General features: G+C 46.7%; 1 protein-coding gene across 3 annotated transcripts in view; it reads right to left on the reverse strand.

Moving 5' to 3' along the window:
* The window catches only part of LHFPL3 (LHFPL tetraspan subfamily member 3), a 609,123-nt gene that overhangs the window by 49,642 nt on the left and 544,002 nt on the right, over positions 1-15,479 (reverse strand). Inside the window, exon 3 of one of the 3 annotated variants that reach the window (XM_056118005.1) lies at positions 10,280-10,306. The exons of 1 other annotated variant lie outside the window; for it this stretch is intronic. In XM_056118005.1, coding sequence (XP_055973980.1) covers positions 10,290-10,306 — 17 coding nt within the window. In that variant the 3' untranslated portion in view covers positions 10,280-10,289. Of the gene's footprint in view, positions 1-10,259; positions 10,307-15,479 lie in introns of all 3 variants that reach the window. One more of the 3 variants, XM_056118004.1, reaches the window with a different exon arrangement.

Genomic DNA, 15,479 nt, shown 5'->3' on the forward strand with positions numbered 1-15,479 from the left:
ATGCCAAACACAGTAACAACAAAGTCTCCAATGGAGACGTTACTGGGCCCGTTCGAGCAAACTGACGATCAACGGGAGGGCCTTTACCTTTACCTTACCTTATCACCATTTACATCTAAATGCAAAGTTTAGCAATATTAAATACATTCACAGTACTGGGCACTTATCACCAGTCACGGTACTTCAATTTAATTAGTGAATGAATTAATTTTGGGGGAGCATATTGGGTAGTACTCAGAGGCTACTCCTGGCTCTGTGTTCAGGGAGTGCTATTTTTAAGTTTTTATTTTTTTAATTGAGTCACCATGAGATACATAGGTACAAAGCTGTTCATGATCAGGTTTCAGACACACAATGACCCAACACCCATCCTTCCACCAATGTACATTTACCACCACCAATGACCCTAGTTAACCACCCACCATTTTCCCTCCCCCATCAGGTACCATTTTTGGCAGTGCTGGGGAACCATATGTGGTACCAGCTATGGTCGGCATGCAAGTAAGTTTCTTACCCCAGTTTTGCTTCTTCTTCTTCTTCTTTTTTTTTTTAAAATATGCTATTTAATGTCATTCTAAGTAAACAAAAATGTAAGCACTGGTGTTAATTTTACCATTCGTTTTTACACAGTATAATGCCAATTTGAGATGCAAATGTCAGAGCTTTTAATTCGCTGGTGCAATCATCAGAATCACAGTTTGGAGTTGGTCCCTGGAGGATGCCTGGCACTGGCCAGGAGAGACAAGCACAGGTAGCTTGAGGAAGACTGTGAAATGGAGGTGTCTCCCCAAACAGGGGTCCCATGGGCCTGCCTAGGAAGCCCTCTCAGACGAAAGATCTTCCAGGATTCCCCTCAGTGCCCAGGATCCCCACTGTGACTATCAGGACCAAAACTGACTGATCACCCTGCTCTGAAGTGCGTCCACCACTGTTTCCTGTCCCGACAGAGGTCCTGGGAATTGTCCTGGACAGTACCCCAAACCTAAGGGACAGCAACTCCCTGTCCCAAGTCAGTTCAACTTGTGTGTACAGAAACGGCATCCACAGTGGGCAACGACTCGGCATACACTGAGCCGTGACTCCTGCCAGATGCCCGCTGTGTGGACTTAGCACAGTCTGTGTGGGCTAAGGGCACCACCATGCCCACCCCAAGGGGCAACAGTAGAGAAGCAGCCCACCCATGACCTTCCCACTTGTGCTCAGGTCCTTGCCTGGCACCCATGGTGGTGGGCAGTGATCTTTGGGCAGGCACAAGGCATGGCTGGTTCTAGGGGGCAGCAGAGCGGACCTGGTATGGGGGTGAGGTGGAGGGCAGGAAGCAGGCAGCCTGTATGGTATCAAACGCTCCACTGTTCCATTGATATCACTTATAAAACACTGTTTCAGGAACGGGATGCAAAGCATTCAGCTCCTGTGAAGGCCTCTGGCTCACGACCCCATGACTATATTGGCCACGCAGTCATGGAACTGCCTGGGCTAGTGCCCAAAGAGCAAGGGAGTGAGAACAGCTGGAAGGTCCCCACTGGCACCTCTGGCTGAGGGGTGGGCTTGTCCACTGGATTAGTGTTCCCCAGTCAGAGACCATAATACAGCTCCTTGGGTCTCCCAGGAAATTCCATGTGGGTCACAGGTGAAAATTGCTTAAGTAGCAGAGCACAGCAGAAGACTAGGGGTCAACCAGTAGGGGGGGATCATATGAAAGGAAGTAAGATAGTGGGGGTGGGGAGTGGGCATAGAAAGGAAACAAGGTCAGAAGGAGGCCATAGTTGGGAAGAGCTGGAGAAGCCCTGCTCTGGAAAGAAAGGCCTCTCTGCCCCTGGCCACCCTCTTTCATGCTTCCTCCTTCCTCTCCGAAGTTCAGCATTAGACCTGGGCCCTGCTGCTGGCATAAGGAGTTCTGCTGACAGAATATGTTTAATAACTCAGCCTCCTTCATGGCTTTCACTTGGGATTTCCCTTCATGGTGCTTCCCTCTCCTGAGGCCCTACTTTCTTTTTCTTTCTTTCTTTCTTTCTTTCTTTCTTTCTTTCTTTCTTTCTTTCTTTCTTTTTCTTTTTGGGTCACACCCAGTGATGCACAAGGGGTTATTTCTGGCTCATGCACTCAAGGAATTACTCCTGGTGCTGCTCAGGGGACCGCATGGAATGCTGGGAATCAAACCCAGGTTGGTTGTGTGCAAGGAAAAACGCTCTACCCGCTGTGCTGTAGCTCCAGCCCTGGCCCTGCTTTCTCGGTGAAGGGAGTTGGAGGCCTGCTCATTGTTTTACAGAAAAACGAAGGCGGTGCTCTGAGTCCTGCAGGATGTGAGTGTCTGCATAGTAAACGCAGGTGGGTTCCTCAGACTCTAGTAGTGCAGCGTTGGGGAGGTCCCACAAGAAGAAAGGAGAGACAGGGAAGGGGAAAAGCTGGAAAAGGTCAGAGAATACAATACAGTATGGGAATGAGAGCATGGCAAATGGATAAGGATAAGAGGAAGGAAAGAAGGGACAAAGGAGGGAGGGAGGGAAGGAAGAAGATAAGAAGGAAGAAGGCAGGCAGGCAGGCAGGAAGGAAGGGAGGAAGGAAGGAAGGAAGAAGGAAGGAAGGAAAGAAGAAGGAAGGAAGAAGGAAGGCAGGTAGGAAGGAAGGAAGGAAGGAAGGAAACAAGGAAGGAAACAAGGAAGGCAGGAAGGAAGGAAGAAAAGAAGGCAGGAAGGCAGGCAGGCAGGCAGGAAGGAAGAAAGGGAGGAAGGAAGGAAACAAGGAAGGCAGGAAGGAAGGAAGGAAAGAAGGCAGGAAGGCAGGCAGGCAGGAAGGAAGGAAGGAAGGAAGAAGGCAGGCAGGCAGGAAGGAAAGAAGGCAGGAAGGCAGGCAGGTAGGAAGGAAGGAAGGAAGGAAGGAAGGAAGGGAGGAAGGGAGGAAAGAAGGATACAAGGAAGACAGGAAGGAAGGAAGGAAAGAAGGCAGGTAGGCAGGCAGGCAGGCAGGAAGGAAGGAAGGAAGGAAGGAAAGAAGGAAGGAAGGAAAGAAGGGAGGAAGGGAGGAAGGGAGGAAGGAAAGAAGAAAGGGAAGATGGGGGAGGAAGGAACAATGTTTTCTTCACTTCATCTGTCCACAGACAGCAGAGTCATGCCATCTGCCCACACGGTCTGTGAGTACGGGTCCTACCTGATAAAGCTGCTGCCCCAGCTCACTTCTGCTGACAGGAAGGGGCAGCAGGGAGTCTTTTGCTTGGGTCCTGGGAGACTCTTCATGATGTAACTGCATGTTATTCACAGAGCATAAACCGCAAATTTGTGCCCTCAAAAGGGGTGGGTGCTCAGGAGAGTGTTTTTGGGGAAGGGGCAAAGGGTTGAGTGAGCTCAGGGACATTAAGTGGGAGAGAAGAACAATGACCCATCTCTCCCATGGCCCCCTACAGAGCCTTGCTCTGCATTGAGAGTTGGGACTTTCCATTCATAAAGCTCTGCACAGAAAAGAATTCTGCCTTTCTAGAATGATCAATGTGGACGCCCTCTGAGCCATATGTATTCCCAATGTGAAAGAAAACCCTTCCTTCCTAGCGGAATGATAATGAACTGGCCTCGGGTTCTGTTGGGGGTAGCATCACTGAATCTAACCAGTGGAGAGGCAACAAGAAAAGACAACACCCAGCATCTTGATGGAATGTGTCACATCACCCCATAGATTCAGACTCCCAAGAAACCACATGCCCCCTTTTCCTGCTCTCTTAGTAATTAATATCCATCCAAGAGATGTTTCATTTTTGGATTACAATATGGACCCCACTGAGATTTCCCTCACAAAGGCAGCAAAACCTAATTTGGTAAGAGAGCAATATAACTCCCTCACAAGAGATGTGGGTGGTGGTGGGGTTGGGGTGGAGGGAATGACTTGCAAACACCCATTGAGATCTCAGCCATGGCCAGAGAAATATGGAAATATTTCTCTTTAACCCAAGAGAGGAAACGAAACTGTGCGCGCAGAGATAGCCCTGCTCTCTCAAGAGTGAAATTTCTCCAAATGCTGATCTTCAGTTCTCTCATATCAGAATTACATGGAATAAAACTTCTACACCGCTAGGTCAGGGGCCAGTCTCTCTCTCTCTCTCTCTCTCTCTCTCTCTCTCTCTGCACTCTGCCTCTTATGTATGTATACTTGGTTTTCTATTTTTTATTTTGGGGCCACACTCAGCAGTACTTTGGAGCTATTCTCGACTTGGTGATTGGCCATCAGCGATTCTCTCCGACAGTGCTTGGGCGGGGGTGGGGGGATATGATGCTGGGGACTGAATGTGGGCCTCTGGCAGGCCAAGCCTATACTCCAGCCCCTAGATCTACACTTCAACTGAGCTGAAAGCCTATATATAGTCCTATATGCTCTGTACATCAATGTCTGGATCAGTCATTCTCAGACCTGGGATCACAGTACTACCCAGATGACCAGAGAGCCTGTAACACATCTGACCTGTCCCCTCTTGTAGAGTTTCTGATTCAGTAAGTTTGGGTCAGGACATGAGGATCTGCAAGATTTCTAAAAGCTCCACAGTGACACCGAGGCTCCTTTTTCTGGGGCGTCCACTCTGAGAACCACTGGTTTAGAACAGATGAAGCAATTCAGTCTTTTTTTTTTGGGGGGTCCAACCCAGCCATACTCTGGGGTTACCCCTGGCTCTGCACTCAGAAATAACTCCTGACGGTGCTTGGGGGGCCATATGGGATGCTGGGGATTGAACCCAGGTCAGCCTTGTGCAAGGCAAACGCCCTCCCCGCTGTATTGTTGCTCCAGCCCAGCAATTCAGTCTTGGGTCAGTCTTGTGTCATTCACTTCCTGTACTCAGTTCAACTCGGAGGAGCAGAGTAGCATGGGAGACAGACAGGGCTGGGGGCTGGTTTTCTGTGTCTCTGGGGGGTGATGAAGGCTTGATGAGGTAGTGAAGCCCTCAGGCCCTTAGGAGCGCCTCAGGGCACAGGTGGTGGCACACCTGTCAGGTAACCTGGGCCAGTCTCTCTGGATGGTTCTTCAGATTTCCAGGTACTTAGTGGATGTCCAGTAAGAATGGGATTGTAGATCTGGTCTGGGCCAAGACATGAAGGACTAGCCAAATCCAGTCCTTCCAGTAAATCCCAGAACCAAGCAGGGAAGAGGACAATGTCTCTCCACACTGTTAAGCAGGCAGAGGTCTGTGCTGAATCTAGTCTGGGGTCCGGAGAGCGCGTTCATCAGGCTTAGCACTTAAGTCCCCCAAGGACCACCAGAAATGATCTCCAAGCGCAGAGCTGGGACTAGCCCCCGGCCCAGGGGAGCAATCTCTCCTCCGTGCCTACAACAAGGTCAGACCTCTTTGAGAGGCATATTCACATGCCATAGATCACCCTAGGCTGATATTTCAGGTCCCAGGCCACAGATGCTTTCATCCTTCCATCTAGAAAGTGTTAGGTTGGGGGACGTTCGTGGCAGGGCTTGGCTGTGGTTCAGAGGCAGCCAACGGTTTGGGGCTCATTTTCCCTTGCTTAGACACCTGCAGTTACCAATACAGCCACTAGAGGTCTCAGCAGGACAGTGATAGTCCTTCACCAGCTCCAGGAGAGGAAAGGAGACTAAGAAAGGGCCCCTCGGGTGGTGGGCGGGGTAGCTGTCTACACCTAGAGACAAGAGAGGGAGCTCATGAACTCTGCCTTATCCTCAGGAATCCTTAACAGAGCAACTGGTTTTGGACGGCTTCAAATGGGCTATGGTTGTATCTGATGAAGGAAGGGCAATGGCCTGGCTTGCCAAGAAGGGGTCTAACTTGCTACCGTTTCCTTTTTCTTTTTTCTTTTTGGGTCACACCCGATGTTGCACAGGGGTTACTCCTGGCTCATGCATGCAGGAATTACTCCTGGCGGTGCTCAGGGGACCATATGGGATGCCAGTAGTCAAACCCGGTTGGCTGCGTGCAAGGCAAACGCCCTACCCGCTCTGCTATCGCTCCAGCCCCTTGCCACCATTTCTAACAGCTGCTCGTGACCTGGCCAATGTATATATTTCAGTTTTACATAAAGTTATGTAAAGTATACGAATGCAGCTTGAGGAGCCTCTTGGTACAACAGAAGAAGAACCCCTGCACCACCACCAAAATTCTGGAGCTAATTTTCTACTCCAGAGCATTTTCCTGAGATCACATCTTTCAGGGCTCTGTTTTGTGTGGCAGCATCAGGAGCTAAAAGGTGCACAGGAAATGATGCATCCCTCTATTTTTTCCCCCCTGCTCTCTGCTCTCCAGATCCTGCCTATTCCCTCCCTGCCCCCAGTCCCCTCTACACCCCCCACCCCCGCATGCTCACTAACTTGAGTTAGGATCAGAAATGGGGAAGCGCTGCTTGCAGACCAGCTGGAGTAGTTTGGAAAAAGTTGCATGTTTAATGAAAAAAAATGCTAATCCTCACTTATTATTAGAAAAATCCCAAACAAGATGACAAGGAGATACCATGGCACAGCAGTGAGAATGGCACATACCAAAAATACTGGGAACAATCTGTGTTGGTGGGGCTGGGGTGAAAGAGGAACTCTCATCCACTGCCCCATGGGAATGTTGCCTGGTTCACTTTTATGGAGTTCTCAGTAAACCAAGAATTGAACTGTGATATGACCCAGCAAGTCCATGTCTGGGTATCTACCCTCAGGACACAAAATCTTTCACTTAAAAAAAACATATGTACAACATTATTCATTGCAGCACTTGGCACAATAGCTCAGATATCGGATCAAACTAGCTGGATAGATAATGGATAAGTGGATCATGAAGATGTGGTATATATACACAATGGGATATTATGCAGCTCTAGGGAAAGATGCAATGTTCCATCCAACATGGATGGAACTGGAATATATATTAAATGAAGCAAGCCAGAAGAAGGACAAACACAGGATGATATCACTTATATGTGGTATAAAAAAACAGGACAATGGAATGCAATGCTTGAAAGAGGGGGATGCTTAGATAACCCATGACCCTAGAATGCAGGGAAGAAAAGGACAATGAAGGAAGAAATCCAGGAGGAAAAAGAGAGAGACAGGAAGCAATGAGGAGCAGGCGTCAAGGGGATCTGAGGACATTAGTGATGTAAAAAAGTGGTATAGCTAAGTATAGCATTGAGTCAATGGCACGAAAAACTAGAGATCCAAACATCTCCAAGCAAAATTAAAAATGTGTCTGTTCCTAATCAGTGGCTGAACAAATAGCATTACTCCTACACAAAAAAAAAAGAAGAAAAAAATGTGCCTGTTAGGGCCAGAGCGATAGTATGGTAGGTAGGATACTTGCATTGCATATGGTCAACTGGGGATCAATCCCCAGAACCTTATATGGTCCCCTGAACCAGAAGTGATTCCTGATTGCTGAGCCAGAAGTAACTCCTGAGCATCACTGGGTGTGGCCCAATCCCCTACCCAGACCCCAAGTGTGTCTGTTCAGGTGGGAGGCTGGGGATGACGGTGGGAGGGAGGGAACCTGGAAACTGTGGTAGAAGGAAGGAGACACTTGTGGTGGGATTGGATTCAGACATAGCATGTCTAAAACTCAACTATGAATAACTTTGTAAATCATAGTGCTTTAATAAAGGTAAAGGTAAAGGCCCTCCCGTTGATCGTCGATTTGCTCGAGCGGGCCCAGTAACGTCTCCATTGGAGACTTTGTTGTTACGGTGTTTGGCATATTGAATACTCTCGGTAGCTTGCTGGGCTCTCTGAGAGGGGCGGAGGAATCGAACTCGGGTCGGCCATGTTGGCCGCTTGTAAGGTGAACGCCCTACCGCTGTGCTATCGCTCCAGCTTTAATAAAATTTTTTTAAAAATGTTCTATGATCAGCTATACTTGTTATGTGGAAACCAAAAGAGTCCCAAATATTAAAATCAAATGACAGTTTCTTGGTTTATAAAATTAATTCCTCATAAAAACGCCATGAATTTACCATGGAAAAAGGAAGCTCCATATTTCCATAATTTTATGCAAACAAGGTATGTATCTCAAAACTCTGCAGGCAAGTGTAGGTCTCTGCTCTTGCCTTATTGGCTTTCAAGTTACTCTCAACCTGCCTCAGAGGTTTCTCTGGCACTGTTAATTCAGTTGTAGGTAATACACTGAAAGGAGAGAATGTAACCTCGTTTACCTACTGGGGCTCCAAAAGCTCCAGAGCTCATCAGTGGTGTCCTGGGAGGAAGAGAAGTCAATACCTGTCAAATAACCCCAGACTATAGAAATCAGCGTACACGAGATGATCAAACTTGGAGTCATTCACAGTCTTCCTGCGTGCGTGCATGCATGTGTGTGTGTGTGTGTGTGTGCGAGTGTGTATGCATGTGCGGCGTGTGTGAGTGTGTATGCATGTGCATGCGTGTGCGAGTGTGTATGCATGTGCGTGTGCGTGTGTGTGTATGTGTGTGTGTGTGTGTGTATGTTTATGCCCACTACTTACTTCTCACTTGCATCTTTCCCCTCCTGTCCTTGTCCTTTGAGACCCTTGGAGCTCTAGCTCCCAGAAGCCGTCAGCAATTGCACACCCTGACTGTAACTTGCCCCATAGTCCTCTGGTGGAAATAAACATGTGTGAGAGAAATGTGCAGGAACAACAGCCTGAGATTAGGAAGACAACTTCGTATCACGTGCTCTTTGAAAACAGTTGTTCTCAACTTCATTTTATAGATGAAGACCATGTGGTCAAAGAGGTGGAGGAAGTTTCCCAACTCCTCAGACAGTAACAGAGCCAGGACGAGAGTCCTATCTTGAGATATAAGTCCCCTCACTGTCATTCACTTGTACAAAGCTCCCTTGGCTGTCTACAGGTTTGTCTCCTAGAGAACAAACTTGTCCCTGCTGAGCAGGGACACCATATCTGTAAGATGCTTTGATAGAAAGAGGATTGAGGTTTAATCCAGGCTTTGCCCTATCTTTGGCAATTTTTTTTTTTTTTTTTGCTTTTTGAGGTCTCAGTTATCGTCTAGGAATTAAGGGATTTAGAGTGAAGGATCCAATGTTGGATACTCACAGAATTCCAGAGCAAAATTCTCCTGCTCCAGAATTTTGTGCACATCCAACATTGCAGAGGACTGAGCACTGCTCAATCACATCTCCTGAGAGTCTGTACATCTTAATAGTTCTGGGCTGGAGAGTCAGTACAGGGGGTGCTTGCTCTGCATGAGGCCAACTGGAGTTTGATCCCCAGCACCCCGTGTACTCCCCCAGCACCACCAGGAATGATCCCTGAACATGGAGGCATAAAAATGTCCTGAGCACAGCTGGATGTGGCCCTCCCCCTCAAAGCCAGACAAATAAACAAAAATTTTCCTCATCTCTGATGACTTGGAAAGTTCTCATGTCATCGCCCTTCAACACAAACTTCGAAACTTCTGAGGGATCAAGAATAAGTTCTGACCCTGAAACCATCCATGGCTAGATGGGGGAAGGCTGCGCCCTTACATACTTTCATCATACTTACATATTTTTGTCATTCCAGAAGCGCCCATTGTCAGCCCCCCTGACCATGCCCCATTTACTTATTTTAGAAATGGAATTTTGATCCAATTGTGTAGCCCTTCAAAAAAAAAAAATCCACAGCTCAGGTAGACTGGAGAAACAGCGAAAGGGATTGTGTATGTGCACATGTGTGTATACAATGAAGGGCCAATATGACCCATATTTAGCTGATGAACGATTATTCTTTCTGTTTCCCAATCCCAGGCATTTCTAAGCTCTGTGTCTGTCATGTCCATATGCACAGAGACAGCAACAAATAACCGAAAGGGACTTGCTCCTGCAGAGCCAGGGCGCTGTCCTTTGCTTAGACAGGCAGCCTTAGGAGAAGACCGCACAGCACACACACAGTGGGCGACACTGCACCGCACCGTGCACCGTGCACCGTGGTGCCACACGGTCACAGCCGTGGAGCCCGTGGCGGTGAGAACACGGACACATGTCTGGAATCCTGAAAGCTGACACGCTGAGAGCTCCGTGTCAGCACAATCAAAGGGGGGAGCCACCTTCCCCAGGAGTTCCCCGCTCCCCTGGAAAACACTAGGTGCCAGCTCTCTTCCCCCACGTGCTCGGGTTTGCAGGAAGAGAGCCGCGACAACAGGAAACCCAAATCAGAGACACAGGATCTATGGCTTAAAAGGGACGGGTCATGCGGCCCCGGTGCCAAGCGGCGGAAGCGGGAGTCGGAGAAGAGCTGCGAGGGCATGCGGGGATGGTAGGCAGAAGCGCACAGGACAGCGGCCACCCCAGGAGCCATGCTCACACTTACATGGTGACGTCTCACACTACCTTAGTTTGCTTAAGCATTTCCGTCGTCTGAGAGTTTGGGAGGGAAAAACACAATGGTTAAAACTAAAGTACATTAAGAGCTTAGACTTTTTTTTTTTTAACGCTTAAAATTTTTTTTCTTTAAAGTATTTTTTTTTTTTTACTGAATCACTGTGAGATAGACCGTTACAAAGCTGTTCATGATTACGTTTCAGTTATACAGTGTTCCAACACCCATTCCTCCACCAGTGTACATTTCCCAGCACCAGTGTTCCTAGTTTCCCTCCCATCACCCCCCACAGTACCCCCAGCCTCTATTGCAGGTGCTTTTTTCTTCTTCTTTTCTCTGTCTCTGTCTCTTTCTCTTTCTTTTTGGATACTGTGGTTTGCAATATAGATACTGAAAGTTATAATTCATTTTTAAAGGTTCAATCACAGTTTCACTCCTTCCTACCTCCCCCCTCCCCACCCCTTCATGATGCAGGAACTCAGAAAGGACAGCTCCTTGGAGAGCTAGACAGCACAGTCACATCTCATTTCTGCCACACAGCCAGAGAGCTGTGCGACACAGGGCCCTTGGCTTAGCTTTCTGTGCCTCAGTTTTACCATCTGCAAAGTGGGTCTAGTAGCGACACTTACCTTATAAGATTGCAGTAAGAGTGGAATGAGTTAATAGAGGTGAGGTACTTTTTAGTGCTAGTGTTATTTTTGACTTCCTCAGGCAATTATCACTTGGACACAAAGAGGATCAAAAGTTTATAAAATGCCAAGGACTTTTAGATTCTCAATAAGAAAAATGATATCCAAAATAACACTGAGGAGAGGGACCAAGGATGTAACTCAGTGGTAGAACATATGCTTCACATAGATGAGATCTTGGGTTCAATTCTTGACACCCAAACCAAAATGGAAAACAACCTGTCTACTTTATCAACCCCCTGCCCCACCCCACAAACTAACCATTCAGGAGAAAAAAGATAAAGTTAGAAATGCACAGTCTAGAAATCATTTTACATGGTTGTTATTGATGCTTTGGGGGCATCATTTCAAATTCCAACACAGCTCAGTGTAGCTTTTCAAAAGAAATAAATATAAACCAATTGCACACACACATACAGATCAATTAGAATCTGGAGTCCAGGATCACACCAGACAATTGGAGGCCACATACATATCATTAAGTATGGCCCTTTGGATTAATAATGTCTTTTGCCTTTTCTAATGCATGTGGCTTCGATTTCTCCATCCCTCTCGGAGAGCCTGGCAAGCTACTGAGAGTATCCTACCGGCACGGCAGAGCCTGGCAAGTTCCCTGTGGTGTATTCGATATGCCAAAAACAGTAACAACAAGCCTCACATCGGAGATGTTACTGGTGCCTGCTTGAGCAAATCGATGAACAACGGGAGGACAGTGCTACAGTGCCTTTTCTAACTTGCTTCTGTCCAGCCCCTCAAATGGAGAACTGCTCAAAGGTACTGGAGCAAGAATTTGGTGGGTGTGAGTGCCAAGCTGTTGAGTAAGAGATGAAGAACAGACCTCTGAGAACCACTGCAACAGCTGTAACCTTTCCTAGCTGGATATGGTGGGCAACAGGGAGGAAGAGTATCTAAGTGAAAAGGGCACCCGCAGAGCCTACTGGTGACCTTGGCTGATCCCAACCTCTGTGAGTCACTCTCTGTGCTCCTGGGTGACTAAAACAAGTACCTACTTATTCACTTCCAACTACACCCACTTCCAGTGGTTTATGCGTACAAGTTTAATTTATAAAACATTAAGGAGCTGGAGAAAGACAAACATAAGAATGTAAAGAAACAATGGAACAATGTCCACTGCACACAAACTGTTAGACTTGGATGACAGAACTGAGGTTACAAAGGTAAATATGTTCACGAGAAGGGTCCTGTGGACAGTTGTGAAGAGCACTGGCACTTTGGGTCTGCAACACTGGACCTATAAAGTATAAACACTTATACTCTTGCAAACCAATGTGAACTCAATAAATAAAAAATGGTTCCTCCTAAAGAAACTATGGCACATCTACACAATGGAATACTATGCAGCTGTTGGGAAAAATGAAGTCATGAAATTTGTCTATAAATGGAAGGACATGGAAAGTATTATGCTGGGAGAAATGAATTAGAAGGAGAAGGACAGATATAGAATGACTTGCTAAGTGAAATTAGTCAGAAGGAGAGAAACACACATAGGATGGCTGCACTTATTTGTGGAATATAAAGTAACATAATAAGAGACTAACACCTAAGGGCAGTAGAGATAAGGGTCAGGAGGATCACACTATGACTTGGAAACCAGCTTCACATGCTGGGGGAAAAGGCAGCTGGGATAGAGCAGGGACCACTAAGTAAATGATGGCTGGAGGGCTCACTCGTGATGGAAGATGCATGCCTAAAGTAGACTATGGACCAAACACAATGGCCTCTTAATATCTGTATTGCAAACCATAACACCCAAAAGGAGAGAAAGAGAGAGAGAGAGAGAGAAAGAGAGAGAGAGAGAGAGAAAGAGAGAGAGAGTAAAAGGGAATGTGCTGCCACAGAGGCAGGGGGTGGGAAGGGGTGAGGGTTGCAGAAGGGATACTGGGAACATTGGTGGTGGAGAATGGGCTGGTGGAGGAATGGTATTAAATCATTGTATGACTAAAACATAATCATGAAAGTTTGTAAGTCTGTAACTGTATCTCACAGTGATTCATTAAAAAAAATTAAGAAAGAAGAAAAAAAAAACCAACCCAAACCAAACCAAAACCAAAACCTGAAAGCTTCATGGCAAGTTTTTAGCTAGGAGCCCACAGAAGGGAAAAGTGACAAGGTACAAGTCAGGGGAGTCTCTCTCTCTCTATCTCTTTTTTTCTTTTTTACATGGTCTAGAATTATTTATTTTATTTTGAAGAGTAGAAAATGGAGACACAGAAATCTCTTCTTGGATGAATTGCAAATCTTGAATGATTTCTTTGGAAAATAAGGGTGCCTTTTTTTCTGACATACTGAAAATTGAGTGACTTTTTTTCCTTTGTTTTTCAGTTTCACTTTTTGCCTTTTATTTATTTTATTGAATCACTTCCCCATGAAAGAGCCTGGCAAGTTCCCCGTGGTGTATTTGATATGCCAAAAACAGTAACAACAAGTCTCAAAATGGAGACATTCCTGGTGCCCACTCAAGCAAATTGATGAACAACGGGAGGACCAATGCTACCAGTGCTATTGAATCACTGTGAGATATACAGTTACAAAATAGTTCATGATAGAGTCTCAGTCAATCCAACAGTGGTCCCTTCCCCTGTGCACATTTCCCACCACCAATGGTTTCTTTCCTTTCCCCAGGTTCCTTTCTGATCTCCTCCTGCCACCCTGTCCCTGAAGACTGCCTCCATGGCAGACTCCTCCTCCATCTCCTCCTCTTCTTCTCTTCCCCCGCCCCCCCCCCCCCCACATTTTCCTTTTCGGCACTGTGGTTTGCAATACATTACTGAAAGGGTATCATGCATATCACTTGACCTCCTTTTAGTCCTAAGTATGTGTCCAGAGTGATCATTTACAACCATCATTGTCCTAGTGGTTCCTTCTTGATCTAACCGCCCTTCTCCTCCCCTTGGTGACAAGCTTCTGAGTAACAGTGAATAGGAGTTGCCTCAACAGGGATGGTGTCTCCACAGGCCCAGGAGACATGATGGAGCATTTTCCCAACAAGCAGAGCCCTGTCTGTGTGCCCCGGGAAGCAAATTTAGGCTGCTGGACTCTGATAGACCTCGGCTTGGCAGCTCAGTGTAACCGGGTGAATATTTTTACTGTCCTTTACTTTCTCGTTTCCTATTTGGGTGTAAATATATGCCAGCATTGAATTTTCCAGCTGTTCTTTGGGCTGTAGAATCCTTAGGCTGGGAAGCCTCCTGGCAGGAACATGAGAGCCGAGAGCCTCGAGGCTCCTGGCAATCCCAGTGATTAAGGTTTCATTGGCCTGGCAGGGACTCTGATTTTTTTAAAGACCCAGTTGTCGATCTCTCCCAATGCGAGCACTGTTTCAAGGACATCCATTACCATCCTTGGGCTCTGCAATATAGAGTGACACCCTGATCGGTTCAATATCTTGCTGGAGGGATGCTATTTATGGCCTCAGAATGTTGCCCGGGCAAAAAAGTACACACAGGAGAGATGAGCAGAGGATACTGAGAGAAGCTGCAGATTTCCAACTGGAAAAAAAAAAAAACCAGGGCCAATGAATGGATGTTTGCAGAAGCAGAGAGACATTTAAACAGAGTTATTAAGCAATTAGCTAAATTACAACCAGGATGGGAAGTGCAAGATGATTTCAAAGAGAATCATTTCAAATAAGTCATCCTCTCACTTTCATTCTGCACTCTCCAGAAGGTGATTATTTTGACAAATGAGATAGTGGCTGTCAGTTTTCTCGTGGAAACAATGCCGCATCTCCTGGAGGGTCGTGGGCCCATGTGGAGGGCTGGACACAGTGTTTTAGGAAAAAGCTCAAAGGCAGCGCCTTCTACATTATCCTCTGGGGCCCAAGACCCAAATCTCTCCCAAGGGAAATATATGTTGTCAGTTGGTTTTAGTGTCTGTGTCACATAAGTAAAAGAACACCAAGACTAGGCTGTGTTACTAGACTCAGGGCTGATGTATGAGTAATATTTACATTTTTTTTTGGGGGGGGTGTGCCATCACACCCAGCAGACTAGCCTAAAGGCTGTTTCTGTTTCATTCACACTCGAGTGAACAGCTGTCTCATTCATTTGAAACATTATTAAAAAAGCATCTTAGCTGTCCCTCTGGGTATTTCTTTATAACTGGGTTATTTGCACAAAGCCCTGGGATTTGGGGTTCTGGAGTTTGAGCTCCTATTTCCTGGGTGGTGGTAGATAACAGGAGAAATGCTGAGTGTGGGTGTATGTTTCCTCAAGAGCCCTTGGTGCTTTGGGGTGGAGACTAGCAATAGAAAGAACCTTCTAGAGAAACCAGGATTCAGCTGAGAGGGAACACAAGGCGGCCCAGTAATTGATTGCTGGGATTAGAGACTTCTGTGCTGGACACAGCCCTGGTTATTCTCTAGTCTATTGCTTCATTTCACAGATGAGGAAATAAAGCTTGGAGCAGCAGGTGACGCAGACTGGGGGTGAGAGTAAGAGTGGGTGGGAGGCCCAGAGAGATAATACAGGGAGGAAGGCATCTGTCTTGAATGCTCTCAATT

Source organism: Sorex fumeus, unplaced genomic scaffold (genome assembly GCF_029834395.1).
Source record: "Sorex fumeus unplaced genomic scaffold, SorFum_2.1 ptg000037l, whole genome shotgun sequence".
Classification (NCBI taxonomy): Eukaryota; Metazoa; Chordata; class Mammalia; order Eulipotyphla; family Soricidae; genus Sorex; species Sorex fumeus.